General features: G+C 37.3%; 1 protein-coding gene across 8 annotated transcripts in view; it reads right to left on the bottom strand.

Moving 5' to 3' along the window:
- Positions 1 to 6: 6 nt before the first annotated feature.
- LOC101862887 (centrosomal protein 43) overlaps positions 7 to 18,184 on the bottom strand; it is a 37,132-nt gene continuing 18,954 nt past the window's right edge. For 3 of the 8 annotated variants that reach the window (XM_005105986.3, XM_005105989.3, XM_005105988.3), the window contains 8 exons: positions 15,602 to 15,714; positions 14,783 to 14,985; positions 12,621 to 12,656; positions 6,177 to 6,370; positions 3,920 to 3,988; positions 2,309 to 2,354; positions 905 to 1,052; positions 7 to 174 (listed from right to left, as the gene is read on the bottom strand). In XM_005105986.3, the coding sequence (XP_005106043.1) occupies positions 97 to 174; positions 905 to 1,052; positions 2,309 to 2,354; positions 3,920 to 3,988; positions 6,177 to 6,370; positions 12,621 to 12,656; positions 14,783 to 14,985; positions 15,602 to 15,714 (887 nt within the window). In that variant the 3' untranslated portion in view covers positions 7 to 96. The remainder of the gene's footprint in view (positions 175 to 904; positions 1,053 to 2,308; positions 2,355 to 3,919; positions 3,989 to 6,176; positions 6,371 to 12,620; positions 12,657 to 14,782; positions 14,986 to 15,601; positions 15,715 to 18,184) is intronic. The other 5 variants (XM_013086788.2, XM_005105987.3, XM_013086789.2 and 2 more) reach the window with 5 other exon arrangements.

Here is an 18,184-nt window from a genome sequence, read left to right as displayed (position 1 = left end):
CCCCAACACCCCTTTCTATCAACACAAAGCAGTTCAACCATGGATAAAGAACTACATTCAGCAGTTGATCAGTTGTCTTTCCACTTGATCATTCCTTCAAAAGGTGGGGTCTTCCATGTAGTCGAATCCTCCGTCAGCTTGAGAAATACTGCGGTCTGTGGTCAGGTCATCAAACTGAAAAGATGAGAGGAGAAAATACGAAAACAGTTATTCTACTTTGACATCATAACAAAAGTAAAGTTTAGTACTGGTTAGGTATTCCAGAGTGGGGAAATTTATTTGTTGAGTATATTGGTCTTTCTATTGGGATGTTGCATCTCTTTCAGCCTGGGTTGGGTCTGACAAGAAGGGTAAAAGCCTCCCCCTCCTCAATGATCTAAATTGGGCCGATGGGAGTGTAAAAACACTTGCATTTAAAAAATCCCCCCCCCCCCCAAGGACAAGAACAAAAACAAACCAACGATGAAAACAACTTTTGCTGTAGACTAAAGTATTCTCATTGCTCCTCCAACCCAAAACCTGATCACAAAAGCAGAGAAGAAATCATCTTGATCAGCAGTGAGTGGTCTGGTATGTGCAAATTTATTTTCCACTGAACACTCACTCCATAAATGAATGTGCAGGTGAAGGCAAAGGGATAAAAAAGACCGAGGTATAGAGAGTATGGGCTGAAAGTGAAAGAACATTGTACAGTCTGTTATACTGTCAACCTTGGGACGAGCATGAAGTTGGCAGTATAACAGGGGGGTGTGGTGTTATCAGATTTGACTGTACATTTTGAACTTTTCTTGCTACACTTCAACTCTATTCTTATTGTCATATTGTTTTATTGGTCAATTATTTCTTTGTACTTCCAACAAATACCTAACAAAAGTTCTACCAACAGCCAGACTTGAGTACTTACCCCGCTCTTTTCGCTGTTGAGTAAATCATCAGCCTCTATTGAGATGTCCTCATCAATCTCCTCATCGTCAATCTCCTCTGCTACGCTGCCGTTCTCTGGTTTGGCGGCAGACTTGGAGTTCCCTGGAGTTTTCTGGCTCAAGCTGTGCCTGCGATTAGAAGAGAGAACTTGTCTTCTTTGGTGGATTGAGACCCCCCCCCCCCCCAAAAAAAAAGATGGAAAATACAGTCAAGCACCCAGTAACAAAACTGGCGGGACGCTGATATCTTTTTGTTGTGTGCAAATTTCACTGTGTAGGCGTTTTAAATACGAAGAATATTGCACGTATAAGAAAAAATAAGGAACCCGAAAATCTGTTAGCGAAGCGCGTGTTTCATTACTGTAGTCCTTTAACTGATTATCTTTTTTATTTTCCCCTACATGGAACTACCTATTTCAGAGAGGGGTTTGTTGATAAACATGTCCAAAAAGAAAGAAAGCGGGGGCTTTCGTGGCCTAGGTGTTCACCTCTCATTCAAAGGTTCGGGGTTCCAATCCGGGTAGCAGCGAAAAAGTTTTCTTCTATAAAATTGTCTCCTTCCACCTTCTTTCCTTCTCTCCTACAATATTCTGTCGTTTGCTTTCGTCTCCACTTTCTTCTCCCACACCTCACCTCCTTTGCCCCCTCTTCTGGGCTCCTGACTCTTTCTGCAGCCTTTCTACTGCTACTCCTTGGCTCCTTCTCACTGTTATCTTTCAGCCACACCCCTGATCTTCTGGTAGGAAACATCTACATTTAGCCTTCTTGGACAAGGGCGAAAAATCTCAGAGGGCGCGAGTGCAAGTTGCGCAGTTAAAGATCCCTTGGTTGTCCAAAATTGATCAGAGTAGGCTTCGGCCGCCACCCGGGCAAAATTCAAAATTTCCTACCAATTGAAAATGTTTGGTGTGTCCCGCACGCTCATATGACCGTAAGCAGTTGCGAGCGCCAGAAAACACTTACCATTTTAAAAAAATGTATATAAAACGCACTTGTATGTTTCAGATATATATAAGCACCACATATCAATTCTTCCCTGTTGACAAGAAGCAGCAAATGAACATCTGAAAAGCAGGACCTACCACCAGTGACTCACTTCACCCACTTATTTAACTTTCAAATAACATGTTATGATATAATATATAATTCATTCATTCGGTCACTGGAAGTATTGATTAAACTGTTACTACAAATTATTATTATATTGATATCTCGGCTGTAAAGCACCAAAAACTGACTCATAATAGTTGTAAAGCGCATAGAGCATGCTCTTGAGCATGGATATGCGCTATATAAATGCAATTATTATTAAAAACTGACTCGAAATTCTGAACAGTTTCAAAATGTAAAATCAAAGACTATTAGGAATATTTTTGTCTACTTACTCTGGACTGAAATCGTCTTCATACTCGAAGTCATCATTTTGAGAATCTGGGGAAAATGACATTTCCATCAGAAGAGCAGGAAACCACAAAAATTATTTCAATGAAATCTGCAACATCCTGGCATACAGAACTGTCCCAAACAATATACTTTAAGTTTATTTTTAGTCAGAGTTTTATGGCACATGCAACACAAATAGGTCATGTAAGTGCCAAAGGCTAGAGCTGTTACTAGAGAGTAGTGTGTGGTACAAAGAAAAGAAGGAGAGATAAAGACAATGTTTGAAAGGAAACAAGGAGCAAACCACACCAAAGCACCCATTTACCACCCACAAACATTGCAAATATAAGTCAAGTGTCATGACACTGTGGAATCAGGCCCTCAGCAATTTTTGGGCATATATGGAGTTGTTGTGATAATCTTAAAGCTTGTTTCTTTGCCTTGCTTTTGGTGAGAAAAATATAATATTTGCATTTGAAACCGGTTGGAGTCACTTGATGTCAGAGGTAAAATTAGTGAGAAAATGGCCTCCAAATTTAGGTGACTTCCAAAGCTGTAGTGTATTCGGAAACTGCAGACTAACTCCTCCCCCCCCCCCCCCCCAATCAGTATTTTTCAGTAAAATTCACACATAAAAGTGTATTTAATGGACACAAAATAGAGCCCTCCAAAAAACCCCAATTCGATAAAAATTCCTCAACGGAGGGGAAAACGTTGATTTTTAAATTCTATTACCTTAATGAGCACTAGTTTCACCATGAAGCCGTACATATATAAAGATAAAAAGTTGGCCTACTTTGACGCAGTGGGAGTTAAAGAGAAGTACATATATAAAGATAAAAAGTTGGCCTACTTTGACGCAGTGGGAGTCAATGTGAAGCACATCAATATCATGGATGACCATTTAGTACTGGTTAAAACATCACAGAGAGAGACAAACAACAGCAGGCAAGCAAAGACCCACCAATGATGTCCAATGGTTCCCTCCAACCGCATACACATACTATTATCATTCTGTTCATTCCTTTTCATCAAACAGTGGTAACACTTGAACATTGAACCTAAACATTATTATTACATCATCACAAACTACGTCAACATAAACTGTTTAGTTTCGTTTTAGTAAGAGTTTAATTGCACTTGTAATACAAATAGGTCATATTAGTACTGAAGATTAGAGGTGTTACAATTGAGTAACATGCAAAGAAATGGATGAGAGATAAGGACGATAGAGGTCTTTAGTTTAGTTTTAGTAGAGGTTTTACGGTGCTCACAACTGCAGAAGGTCATATGAGTGTCAGAAGACTAGAGGTGTCCACAAGAGAGTAAAAAAACATAAAAAAAGAACAAGAGGAGAAAAGGACGATAGATGTTTGATAGGAAAGAAGAAGCAAACCACACCAGAGCACCCGCCAACCACCCATCGATAGATGTCTGATAATAAAAAAGAAGGAGCAAACCACACCAGAGCCCCCACCAACCACCCACTGAGGGGTTTTGAAGCAGGAAAAACTCAAACAAAACAATAATGAACAACATTTCTTGCACACATAGAGAATTGAAGCTGCAAGGGTAAAAGTGAAAGTAAAAGACACGAAAAACACAAAACATACCTAGACCAAAGTCTTTCATGCGCTTGTCAATTTCTCTCAAATTTTTATCTACATCCGAATCATTAGGATCTGAAACATCAATACTCACAGTGTTAGACTTGAGCATTGCAGCATTTGACACTACTGATCAATCCATGTTATTAAAAAGATTAGAAAAGAAATTTTGGAATATCTGGTAATGTTCTTGAGTGGTTCAATCAAGCCATACCTATCTGGGAGTTCACAATCTGTTCTTGAGAATGCAAAAAAAAAAGTGAGCTATATACAGCTTAAATTACGCGGTACCACAAGGCTCTGTGTTGGGACCACTGTAAAACACTTTGTACACTACACCACTTAGTACCATCATAAGAAGTCACAACAGTTCCTCTCACAGGCAGACAACACCCAGCTGTACCTGTCCCCGTGGTTTTATGCACCCCGCATAATTTTGCCAAATTTGATCATTTTTAGCATATTAGCATAATTTCTGATTATTTTCCTTTATCATTCTTTCTTAAAATTAACAGAATCGCAAAATTTCACATTTTTGGGCTCAGTTTGCATAATTTCAATTTTTTTTTCTTGCATAAATGACGGGGACAGCTGTACATGTCTTCAGAGTCAAGCAACATGCATTTAAAAACTCAAAGCATGACAAAATGTGAAGACATAGTAAAGACTTGGATGACATCCAAGAGACTGAAGTTACACAACAACAAGGAGACCGAAATGATTTGATATAACCCAAAATGCTTTGGTGACACAATTTGATGGTACTGATCACCTTGTTGTTGGAAATGGGAAAGTGTTTTTTGTTGTTTTTTTTCAAGCAAAGGCCCAAAATGTAGGAGTTATATTTGACAACAAATTGTCTATGCACCTCCATCTTAAAGATCCAAAAAGTCTTTTCAAAAGCTGTTCCCTAGATGTGGAATTCCATCATTCCCACTGCATTTAAAAGAGGCGCCTACTTTGACCGCATTTAAATCTGGCCTGAAGACCCATTTATTTAAATCTAATTTTACTACTAGTTTTAATCTTCTTCCAACAGCAAGTGTGATTGATCAGAAGCCACAGTATTTGTCTTTTTGGGTATGAGATATTCATCAGATTGTGAGTGTATATTATTATGTATAATAAAGAATTGTTGTACGTTGAATGGGCCACTATACATGAAATACTGACTTTAAATCTTATTTTACTGTGAAGCATCTCAAGTCACCATGGAGTGGGCACTATATTACAATAAGTGATATTTATTATTATCATTATTAATTATTATCACTATTATTATTATTATTATCATCAAATAGGACAAAAATAATTCAAAGGGTATATAATGGGTTTTCTTTTAACTTAATAAAGATAGATCACAACAAGGTATAAGTTACTGTGTTGTCCTTCTAGAAAAAAACTCAAAGTTTAATGACACTCCCCCCCCCACCCCCACCCCCCCGCCCATAAAATAAAAACAACAACTTAACAGCACAAAATATATTTACAAACCTCTCTCTCTCTCCATGCGCATGCATTTGTGAGTATGTGCATGCCTGTAAGTGTAGTATGTTTAGTTAAAGTAAGAGTTTTACGGCACTTGTAACAGAAATAGGTCACACACAACTGCCGAAAATTAGAGGTTCTACCGTAGAACAACATTCAAAGAAAAGGAGGAGAGATGAGGATGGACGATGGATGTTTGATGACAGAAAAGAAGTAGCAAACCGCACTAGAGCAACTGCTAACCACCCCCTGTGCCATCATTTTTAAAAGTACAGTGTATGCAGGTTTTTTAAAATTTTAAAGCCAAAAAACGGAATGTTGTCACCAAGAAAACAAACTCTTTGAAAACATCTCAAGTCACCAGTTTTCTTTTAAAGACGCAATTTTGATGATAACTTCCTTATTATCTTTAAATCAGACCTTTTTTCAGTAAAAGCATTCAGTTCTTGGCTGTGGGTGGTTGGCGGGTGCTCTGGTGTGGTTTGCTCCTTCTTTTCTATCAAACATCTATCATCCTTATCTCTCCTCGTTCTTTTTTTATGTTTGCTACTCTCTTGTAACACCTCTAATCTTCGGCACTTATATGACCTTATTGTGTTGCAAGTGCAATAAAACACTAAAACATAAAAGTTCTTGGCTCTCTGTAAAATTGTAAAAACTGCATATATATATATATACTATATACTGTCTCTTTTAAAAATGATGGCAGCACTAAGAGCAGCATGAGCAATTCATTCATAAAAAGTCTTAGAAATTTTCTTATTACATTCCTTACCATCAACCGGAGATTTCGGTCGACCCAGCGGAGGGGCACCGGCTAACGAACCCATTCCCGAGCCACGACCGGGACTGAGGGAGGGGAGGCCATCCAGAGAACTCATTCCACTTCCAGCTGGTTTGTCTTTGGCTTGCTTGCTATCTCCGTTCTCTTTGGGTTCTGCCTGCATTTCCTTGTTCTTTTCTAATTCACTTGAGGAAAAAAAATTAGGGGAAGTCATTTAAAGATGGAGCTCATCCAAAGTTTGAAATTATGCGCAAAAAAGGGAGAACAGAAGGAAAAGGAAACGTTTTTAACAGCAGTTCGAAACGAAGTTCAATAACTATATGTAACCAGTTGGCATGACAAAAATTTTAAATTTCAAGGAAAAATCATGCATCTCTCTCTCTCTCTCTCTTTCATCCTAGACTCCCACACATTCTCATTCACCATGCCTACAATGTGACCCAAAATGCACATGGGTCTTAAGCCACACCATACAAACAGACTGTGTGTGAGGGGGTTTGTGTGTGTGTGTGTGTGTGTGAGGGGGTTTGTGTGTGTGTGTGTGTGTGTGTGTGTGTGTGTGTGTGTGTGTGTGTGTGTGTGTGTGTGTGTGTGTGAGCGTGTGCCTGTGTTGTATTTTCAAAAAGAATTCATGTTAAAAATCTCTCTTTCCTCTGTAAGCTGTCTTTTGGAAAAACCAAAATAAAGCTTCAGCGTAGAAGTTGACACATGCAAATAACATTAATTTCAAAATCATAGACACTGGTGTCTTGGATGTATCTGAAAGAAGGGTACTTGTCACAACAAATTCTTTAAAGTTTGGTTTTGGCTTGAGTAAAGTAAAGGGCAGCATATCGGCAAGACAACAGCGACTTAGAGCTGGGAAAGAGCAAAACAGACAGACAGATACAACGTAGGGACAATAAAGAATTAGTTTTAGTTTTAGTAGAGGTTTTACGGCACTTGCAACTGCATAAGTTTATACGAGCGCCAGAAGATTAGAGGTGTTACAAGAGAGTAACAAACATAAAAAAGAAGAAGGGGAGATAAGGCCGATAGATGTTTGATAGGAAAGAAGAAGCAAACCACACCAGAGCACCCGCCAACCACCCACACAATAGAGAATAACGACCTACCAATGGCAGCTTCCAACTACACGTACCCACTTATGAATTTGAATATATAACTCATCCCAATACAGATGGACAGTCAAGATAGACATGACACAAGACACGGAACTGTACATGCTAATTCAAAGTAACTAGACAAAGAACATGCTGCCAAAACAATCAGCTCCAGCATGCTGATATCTTTCTTAGTGGTCTATGGATGTAAACAGTTGCTACACAGAGTGATTTTGAGGAGCAATATGTAATGACAGTGCAACAGAGATGGACAGAGTGTTTGGTGATGAGTGTTGAGTTGAAGAACAGGTGGCGTCTTTTTTTTTAATATAGAGAGAGGCCAGTACAGATGGTGCCTTGATGTATACAATGTGATCTGTGCACTAATAGAAGGTGACACGAGCCCAAGAAGGCACAAGTGCTGAATTTTTCATTTGCTTATTTAGATGAAACATGCCTCTGAGGAACATACATCTTTTTGTTTAAAAGTCTTTCTTTTTTTTAAACTAGGTAATAGTGGCTTCAGACATTTCTAAAATATTGTTTGCTGGAAACATAGAACAAAAGCAAGCTCTATAAAAATACTCCTCATCTGCTCTATTTTTAAAAAAAGGATTTTGACATTAGAAATGTGAGAAATCATTGTTTTTTTGTCATAACAACAAAGACAAAATCTTGAATACTAAAGGAAATGGGAAATAATAACAATGAGTGGCATCTCATCAACACAAATTTAAAAATAAACAAATCATGGAAATCCAAAAAAAATTTTTTAAACCCAACAAAGACAAACTATTTAAACCAAAATTAAGAGAAGTGGAGAATCTTCACCATAAAAAAAAAACCAACACCCTCTGTTTATCTAACAATACGCCACCACTATGACACAAAAAAATTGTCTAACTGCACAGTGTGTAACTTATACTTTACACAAACACCAATAAAATTATGCGTGAAAATAATATAAAACAAAATCTGACGAGAAACAAAGGAAAAATCAAACAGAATTTGTGCTGCCAGTTGAGTACAATAAAATTGGACAAATCCCAGAAATCATACCCGTCATGAGTGCAACAGAATACAAAAACGGACAAAACAACAAAGCCTCCCTCATCATCTCACTAAATGAGCACGATTCACAAAATCCAGTGACCTTAGATTGACACAAGAGTTTCTCAACACCTGAACTTTATAGCATGATATAGGCCAAAGGGCTTTGAACTCAAATAGCCGCTGGTTCACGGGAAAAGAAATGACTTATGGCATAATTTATTTGGCACCCAAATCTACGTATTACACTTATTCACAATTTTATATTCACACTGGGAGGTGGAGACCTGAAAAAAGTTATTACACTCAAAGCTGGTCCTTGGGTAACGAAAAATTGAGATTCTATCACCTAAAACGTGTATGAGTCACCCAAATGAGACCTTTTAAGGATCATTAGTTTTTTTTTAACTTTCAGCTGCTACCGCTTTTAAGTCCACAACGAAAACTTTTTAGATGCAGTAAGACAGTTCTGTTTGAATTTATTGACATACTTCTTCATCTAAAAACTCTTGATTACTTCAATTTCAGTTATCTAAAATTTCATTTTTACATATTTTTTTTGTTAAAAAAAGAAATGAATACCTATCAAAATACAAATCTAAAAACATTTGTAAAAATATGGCACGCTACCTCTACCCAACTCCAACCCCCACACACACACACACACACACACACACACACACACACACACACACAGGCACACACACACCCCCCCCCCCTAACAAACACACACACACTTTCTTCATCATTAAATGAGTGCACATGAGCAGCGAACAGCATTTGCAAAGTCCACTCGCACACAAACATGCGGTCCAAGTTTCAATTAGTTGGGAACATGCTTCGTCATAGTCACAAAATTATACATAGTTCTACTACAACCAAATCTCACACATGTAATATGCAAACAAAAAGGAAACGGGAGTTCAAAAATTGAATTTTCTGGGCTCCTAATGAATTACAAAGTTATTTGATTGAAATCACCCCCTCTAAGAACACATTAGATCAGTATTTTTCGTCATAAAGAGAGTTTGAAACTCCATCTTCAAGTTAATTTTTCCTTCTGAAACCGTGGCGGTCGTTAAAAAAATAACTGTTGTCCTTTCAGAGTATGATTGACATTCTCTGTCGATTTTCTTGAAAACAATTCTTTAAAAAAGAACAAATTTTATCTTATATTGAACACTCAATAAAAAGCTCTCAACTGGCATCTAGCATGCAAGCTATTCAACAGATCAATTTCCTCAGGCATTTTCAAAGCAATTTAGCTCCAAGTCATATTAGCATTCATTTACAAATTGCCACAAATGAAGACAAAAAAGGCCAGCCTTTCTGCCTTTCTTTTCTTTTTTCTTTTTCAAGATCATCTGATAAATATATTTCGGAGAATGATTAAAACCAACCAAAAGTCAGTTTTGTTTTACTCTTTTTTTCTTTCAAAGACCAGGAATAGTTTGAGCATGAGAGCTTCAATTATAAACAAGTCAAATGGCACAGCTGCCGGGGGCAATTTCTTCTATAAGATCAATTTGGCAAAATTCTATGTGAGCCACTCCTAAAATCAATCTCATTTCTCAAAATACACTCTCAAAGCAATTAGTGCTGTTGTTACAAAATCACAAAGCATTTCATCTGCAAATGTTCAACATTAATATTGATGGTGAAATACACTAATTCAAGAACATTTATTCACCACAGATTTGCAAGAGTCAAGAATTTTGTCATATTTTTTTCAAAACTTTTTTCGTTCTCTTGAGGTTTTAGAGATGGGTTCAATAAAGGTAACTTAGTATCTTAACAAAAAAAGTTATCATGAACTGAAAAAATCTGCCTTGTACGAAGTTCTGAAACAAGAGCCAGCATATCTTCCAATTAATGGACTGCTACAGAGAGCTCTTCGCACGGCACTTAACGGGTCAGTCACTGATCAATTCAATCTCAACTGGCTAAAACACATCTTTAAGGCAATCGTTGTTGCAGATATAGAGGCACTCAACAAACTTCTAAGTGCTAGCCAAATTAGATGTCATTCACAGCAAGTCTCTTAGACACTGCATGAATGGGTTTTCAGAGGAGTTAGGTAGCATGAAAAGAGAGAACATGTGGGGGGTAAAAAACAGGAGATAATTTTTTCCTGGTTTTGTTTCGGAATTTGACAAAATAATGTGACAGACAAAAGCACTCAGAATCTTCATCGATCAAACCATCAAACCAAATTGAGAAGTGAGAACACACCTCAAGTTTCACATGATTAGAGGTTTACTCGTTAGGAGAGGAAAAGGACTGTGAGCTGTGCCCTGGGTCTCAGGTCATTTAGGACATTCCCCCTTTCCCTCACAGTTTTGATGTACAGTCGAACCAACTTTAAAGCCCACCTGTACAAGATAACCACTTCCATCTCCACCATGCCTGTTTTTTTATATCATCACATTGTCAAAGACATCTACCTGTCTAAGACAACCAATTTTCGTCTCCACAATGGATGGCAGTCTAGGACAGTTTCAACTGTATATTTCATATCAAAGTCAACGGTCATATACAAGTCGACAAGAATTGGTCATATCTGATGTACAATCTTCATGAACCCAAACCTATTTGCTTCTACTCTATTATCAAAAGCCTTACAATCTATCATTTGATATTTGTGAGATTCTGAACTTTGATGGGATTGCTTAGCTCATCTTCTACAACCCATATACTCATTTTCTACAGCCTGATTAAGAAGAACACTCAGTACCAAACTATTCTAAAAACAACTGCCTATAGAGTACACTTAACTCGTATACAAAATACATAAGAATACAATGGTTGACAAAAGATTATAAAAACAAAAGCTGAATGTTCCCGGTACAATTGTTCTCTGACAAGACAACATTCTTTTATAACGAGAGGTAAAAATTTCCCAGTTCTATCCATTTCTAGATACACTTACAACATAGAAAACTGGTACAATCTAGTGTGGTTAATTTCCGTCAGGCATTAATCGCAGTCTACAGCAACACAGAAAACTGATCACTTCTTGGTGCGTATGGGAAGAGAGAAAAACTGGGAAAAGTTCAGAGGGGAAAGTTGGGAACGGGACTGGTGCATCACAAAAGTGTCAGCACTACTGGCAATGTGTTACCTCCGGTGGAAACGCGGAATTTGAGATGGGCGATAAGGACTAGCTTTCTTGGTGGCTTTACTCACGCTGTTGGAAGGGACACTAGGGGGGGGGAAGGGTAACAGGCAAATTAACTCATAAAGCACAGAAAACATGACATAGAAAGCAACAGAAACTGGGAACTGTAGCAAAAGCCAAAACAAAAATATGGGGGCTTGTGCGATACTTGGATTTTTAGAGAAGAAAAATAACAACGTCAAGTACGTTTTTGGGGGATTTTCAAATCTAGAAATAACACGTCTCCTGAAACCACAGATAAGATCTTTTGTTGTCCTGTCCCCATGGATAATTCTCATTGATTAATAAACTACGAATTCCAATGACTTATCAGTTGGAATTACATACCTATAAAGTATTAGTGAAAAACGCTTCTAAAATTTTTGCCTACATAATCAAGATCAGAAATTCGGGTATCTGAGACCTGGGAGCATTTTCATTTTTGTGAAGACAAATGTAAGTTTTAGAGAGTCTGAACAGTTAACTGACAGAAAAAGATAATGTTTCAATATGATAAACAGTTGTGAACCAAAGAACTTCATGAAAAGGAACATTAAATAAAAAAGGACCAATCTGCAGTAGTGGATGAACAGTACACAACCTTGTTACTTGAGTATATGCACTCAGTTATCATATCATTTACATACTATTTCTACACACATGTTGAAACTTTCTTCTGAAGTTGGATAAGAAAATGCAGGCACTTGAATTTTGAGACTTTGATGTAAAGAGAGTAAAAATTTACGGTTCTTTAAAACAGTCATTGCTGTGAGGAACAAAAACAGTTCCCAGGAAAATAATCTTGTTGTGCAAACACATATATTTGTTACAACAAGCTGTTTTTTGAAAAAATGAAAAAAACCTTTTCTCTGGTGCACAATATTCCATGAGACAACTCAAGTGAGCTATACATGTTTTACATGCGACAGCAGAAGTGGATAATGACAAGCAGAGAACCAGATGGACTTATCTTGAGACTGTGCGCTATTTTTGTTCTTAGAAGTTTCAAGCAATTAATAGAAGTAGAAAGTTAAAATTTGCAACATTTTGTTTCTTAATTCTATCATAATGCACAGAACATGCTAGTTACAAAAAAATATATCCAATCCGTGAAAAAAGGTCAACCTTAAGAATGATCGTCTTGACGGAGCTGTGATATAACTGAAAATAAGTGAGACATACAGCCATAAATAATTTCATGGACGGGTGAGGGGATTTACAAAAAGGATCTATAAATACAGTCATAAACAGTTTCACTGATGGGTAAGGGGGACGTATTACTGAAAGCACAGGATCAGGTAACCACAAAAAGTGTTGTAGAATAGTAGTATATACTTTAACAATATATATATATAATAAAAATATGAAGAAGGAAAGGGGGGGGGGGAGAGACATACAAAGCAGTAAAGCAGTGAGATACAATCTCATTGTTGCCAACTTTTTAATTTAAAAATAGCAAACCCTATCCATGCATGCAGCAGGTCAAGATGCCCCCCCCCCCCCCCCCCCACCAAAAAAAAACTACAACCCCAAAACCCCTTTACACACACCTCTCTGCATTCAATAAATTTACGCTTCAAAGAAGACATGCTGCAAAAGATATCTCCAGTTAACTAATGGGCTTCGTTTTCATGATCATTTGCAAATCGAATCTTGAAAGTTAATAATTTTTCTTCGACATAGGTGAGTCTATGAGGAGCAATATTAGAAAACAGACAGCACGTATTTTCTGGTCATTCGTACAATCTGGGTTACTATCCTGTTGTGACAAAGAAAGCACCTGATTCCCCTTGCATCAACAACCTCTAGACGACTACTAATAGGAGAAATTAGATTATTCTCTTTTTTCTTTAAAGTGGAGTGACAGTGAAAAAGATATGAGTCGCCTTGACCCCAGCTGCGTAATAAGTCCCGGTATCTAGCAGATTGAGGTCACGTAATGTATCAAATGTTCACAACGGATAAGCCTATGATAAAATAACATTTATAAATTTAAAAATCTATCCACAAAAAGTTAACTGAGTACTGAAAATTATCAAAAATTGCACAGCATATAACAGTGAAATTGACTTAACATTTTACTTGCCCATCAATTTAGATCAGCGGTCTCAAGCTCAAGTTACCCATGGGGCCACTGGGGGTAGAGTCTGGGTAAATTGAGATCACATCAGGCATTCCACACCAAAAAATGTTTCCAGTATTGACCAGGGAGGGCCACACTAAAACTTTGATGTCAAGTAGGGCCGTAAAATATCGCTCTGCTGCGAGCTTAAGACCCCTGATTTAAATCATTTAGAAAACAAATCACCCCAGAACGTATTTCCACACCCTTTACAGTTTGTCTTATGTATTCTGACAATAACAAGAAAAAATCAACTGGGGTTTCTGCAAAACAGATGAGGCCTTTAGAAAGGTAGGTAAGAACTCTGAAGAATAAGACTTTTGAGGGCAGGTGTACTTGGTAAGTCTGGAACAAGCCCACAGGAGTTCTGACAACACAGACACACACACACACATATAGAAGCATGGTCGACAAAGGTTACATGGGGATATTTATGGAAACATTTAGGACGTACTGGGAAAAAAAAGTAGATTTTTTTCCCGTAAGTTTCTGGGTTTTAGATAAACTTGTAAAAAAAAAGAATTTTCGCAAGCATATCTCATTCTCGAAATAAAAAGTCTGGCCAAAATAAGGATCAAATACTACAGCAACCAAAAGTACAAAAGGTACACAAAGCTCAAGTCATATCTCTGGAACACAGAGAAAAAAAATGCGAGCTATAACTCCATGAAGAAACAAATAACTTTCATGAAATTTTTTTTTTTTTTAATCATTTAAAGACATTCTGTACAAATCGCAAAACTGTTCTTATCACAGAAGTAACACCTGGAGGGTGACGATGGCAATGGTGGGGAGACGTCATGGCAGAGATCCCCAAAACTCCTGGCACAACACTTCTCATGTCCACCCACCATGACACTTGCCGACATCTAAACTGTCTTAATGAGGGTTGATGGGTGCTCTGGTGTAGTTTGCTCCTTCTTTCCTTTTAAAAATCTTTCTTCCTTATCTTCCTCTGTTGGTTTTTTTTTGTATGTTACTGTCTAGTAGCAATTCTATTCTTCGGCACTTACAAGACTGATTTGTGTGGCAAGTGCCATAAAAATGTTACTAAAACTAAAGAAATACTGTCCAAAAGCACTTCTTGCTACAAAAGATCAGCAAAAGTAAGCACAGAAAAATGAGTTCCAAATATCACTCAAAACACAAATGAAACACAACTTACTTGGAGAGGGTGCTAAACTGTACAGATGAGGTGGGGATGTCATCAAAGAACGGATCTTCCTCAATGTCGCTCCCCAGTCGATCAGCACCGAGATTCTCATCCGCTTTCCTTGCTGCATTGTTCGCGTCGCTGTTGGAAGAGGCTGGGGGGTTGACCTTGCCTTGGACTTGGCTGCTCTGAGATGGCAGCTGTTGCTGAGACTTCTGACGACAGTGACACATGGTCTCTTGTTATATGAAACCTCAATTAGAAACACAAGCTTCAAAATTGCAATATAAACAGCACAAGAGACTCTTGTGAAAAAAATAATCTTAAAATCTTGAAAAGTAATGATTGGGAAGGACAGCAGAAAAAAATAACCTATCATTTAGACTTTTTTACAGCAATATTTTTCAGATGTCCATTATTTCTTAAAATACTTTCGGATTTCTTTCTGAAAATAAGTGAAACAATTCATCAATCCAACGACTGTAATAATGTAAACACTGTTACTAGTGATGACCGACACATGAGGTACACATATAAAAATTACTTCGAAAGCCAGTGAAGGTCATTTCTCTGTTTAGATTAAAGAGATTTATCTAGATTTGTAGTCAGAACACAAATGTACTGTTTCGGTTGAGCGCTATATAAATGTTTTATCTTATTATTATTATCATTAATATTATAATTATTATTAACATATTATTATGATTATTATCTTTACTATTAATATTATCATTACTACTATTTTTATTATTAGCAGTAGTATTATTATTACTAATTTTTAATTTAAATCATCATTATTAATGATATCATTATTAAAATTCCACAACTCACTGTGCCAGGTTTATGCGAGGGGGAAACAATGTCTGCCACATCCCCAGACACCACAGTTCGGCACAGTAGGAACAGGCGCTTGTACATGCCCAGGAATTCATCAAAATCAATCGCTGGAAGACAAAAAAAAACCCAGACACACCCAAGATTTATTATAAATAAATAGCTTCAGGTAAAAAAAAATAAGAATTTGTTCTAGTAAGACTTTTACAGCACTTGCAACACTATTAGGCCATACAAGTGCCAAAGATTAGAGGTGTTTCAAGAGAATAACGAACACAAAACACAAAAAAGAAGGAGGGGAGATAAGGACAATTAATGTTTGATGATAGGAAAGAAGGACCGAACCACACCAAAGCACCAACCAACCACCCATGCTGGAAGACAAAAACCCCCCAGACATATCCAAGATTTATTACAGATACTTTGCTTTCGGATGAAAAAAAAAAAAAGGACAAGAATGTACTCATTAACCTTGCCCTGACTTGATTGTCTAAACATGCCGAAAACCAATACATACAAACAAAATAAAAACTCAAACATTCTAAAGTTTTTCATTAAAAAGTCAGCTAACAGAGCCAGATTATGTGAATGAATACATGCCCATTCAGTTAAAAGGAGAACAGTTTTACTGCAGGTGTTTTTCTGCTCCCATCAACACAATTTAGATCAAAATAATAATAATAATAATAGATAGCATTTGTATAGCGCATGTCACCACTCGGAAGCAAGCTCTATGAGCTTTATACTGTATTATTACCCCAGCAGACCATACAACACTCAGAAACATTCTCAGCTTCCCGGGAAGCATGCAGTGCAAGCAGCTGGTTAAGCACTCAAACACGAACAAAATGACAAGATCTTTCACTGTCTATAGCTGGGTAGCCATTCCCACCTGGGTGAAGTGAGGAAAATTAGTGTAAAGTGTCTTTCCCAAGGACACAACGTCGGGCCCGCGGCTCGAACCCCGAAACCCATAACCTCACGATTACATGTCCAATAGCCTAACCACTAGAAGGTGGGCATCTCCACCTGCAAGGGCCAAACCCAGCTGAGAGAGATACAACATCCACGCAGAAAGACTGAAATACTCTATAAAAATTCTCCCCTCTCGGAAATTGAACATCAATAGTAAAAAAAGTCATCTTTCCTTTTGTAACTGATGAGCTAATTTAAATCCTACTAGAATTTATTTACACTGATATGACAAATGTCATGGCACAAAAAAATTGTTTAAGCTAGCCTGGGTCTGATACATGCCTCATGTAAAATAAATTCTAAACGGCGCAAAGAAAAAATTCAAGAAAGACTTCAGAACAAAGAATCTGCATGGTAAAGAGTGGTGAGCAGTACATAGTATAATCTACTTAATTAAGAGGATCCATCAACTTAATTTACTAAGTGTACCCTACAGCCATGAGAAGGATAACATACTGAGAGACAAAAAGAGTCACCAAAACCACTACTATATAAACAAAGACAACGCTAACAGTGCACAAACAAGCAGAACAGACATAAACATCAACCATTTTTTAGCTGTATTTTCAAAATTACCAAAGATCATTTACAGGCAATATGATATACAATCATCATCATCTTTCCAAAAAAATATTTAGTAAGAGTTTTATGATAATAGTAACAACATGGTCATATAAGTGCTGAAGATTAGAGTTTAGTTTTAGTAAGATTTTTACGGCACTTGCAACACAATAAGGTCATATAAGTGCCGAAGAATAGATGTTACTAGACAGTAACATACACAAAAAAGGAGAAGGAGAGAAAAGGACGATAGATGTTAGATAGGTAAAAAGGAGCAAACAACATCAAAGTGCCCGCCAACCACCCGCTATCATCATCATTAAGTGTCAAAAGTGGACAAGACATCACTGATCAGGTTCGAAATTTGATTCTCCGCTCAGATGCTCTCAAAAAACGTTTATTATCCAGGTCTTTCCCTGTCACCCATCAAAGTTTAGGTTTTCCCAGTAAGCTGCTCTTAGTCTAAGCCTGCCTCATTTGTCTTCTATTTTTCCAGTAAGAACAAGATATTCAAGGCCTTTATGCCGACTCGAGTGTCTCAAAAACTGCATATGTCTCCTCCTTATTGTTTTTATTAGTGAGCAGCCCACAAGGATTTCTTTCAGTATCTTCAATACATATACAATGGCAATGAAGAATCCAAAAGAGTAGCAGAAATAAAGCAATGTCCATGCCAAGGCCAAATGCATTCTGAGTTGATCTAGATACATCTATTGACATAAAAGAATACGCTAAACAGCATGCTGACAGGTGATGACACAAGAAGCTTGAAAGTACAACAGAATGAACCATACGATACAAAAACAACACAATATTTCCATTTACAGTCAAAACTGCTCAAGCGGCAACCTGTCCAAGACAATCAACTGTATAAATGGCCACTTCCCATTTTCTCTCAAGGTTTTTTTTTATATTACAATGACATTGTCCAATACAACTACTTTTCTCCAAGACAATGAATGACCATCTTGGACAATTTCAACTGTATTTTCTAAGATGAACATTTGCCAGTGACTGCAAAATCTCACAGATGAAGGCAGGGTA

This window comes from Aplysia californica, unplaced genomic scaffold, assembly GCF_000002075.1.
Source record: "Aplysia californica isolate F4 #8 unplaced genomic scaffold, AplCal3.0 scaffold00505, whole genome shotgun sequence".
In the NCBI taxonomy this organism is placed as follows: domain Eukaryota; kingdom Metazoa; phylum Mollusca; class Gastropoda; order Aplysiida; family Aplysiidae; genus Aplysia; species Aplysia californica.
This window is presented reverse-complemented; position numbering and strand designations above follow the sequence as displayed.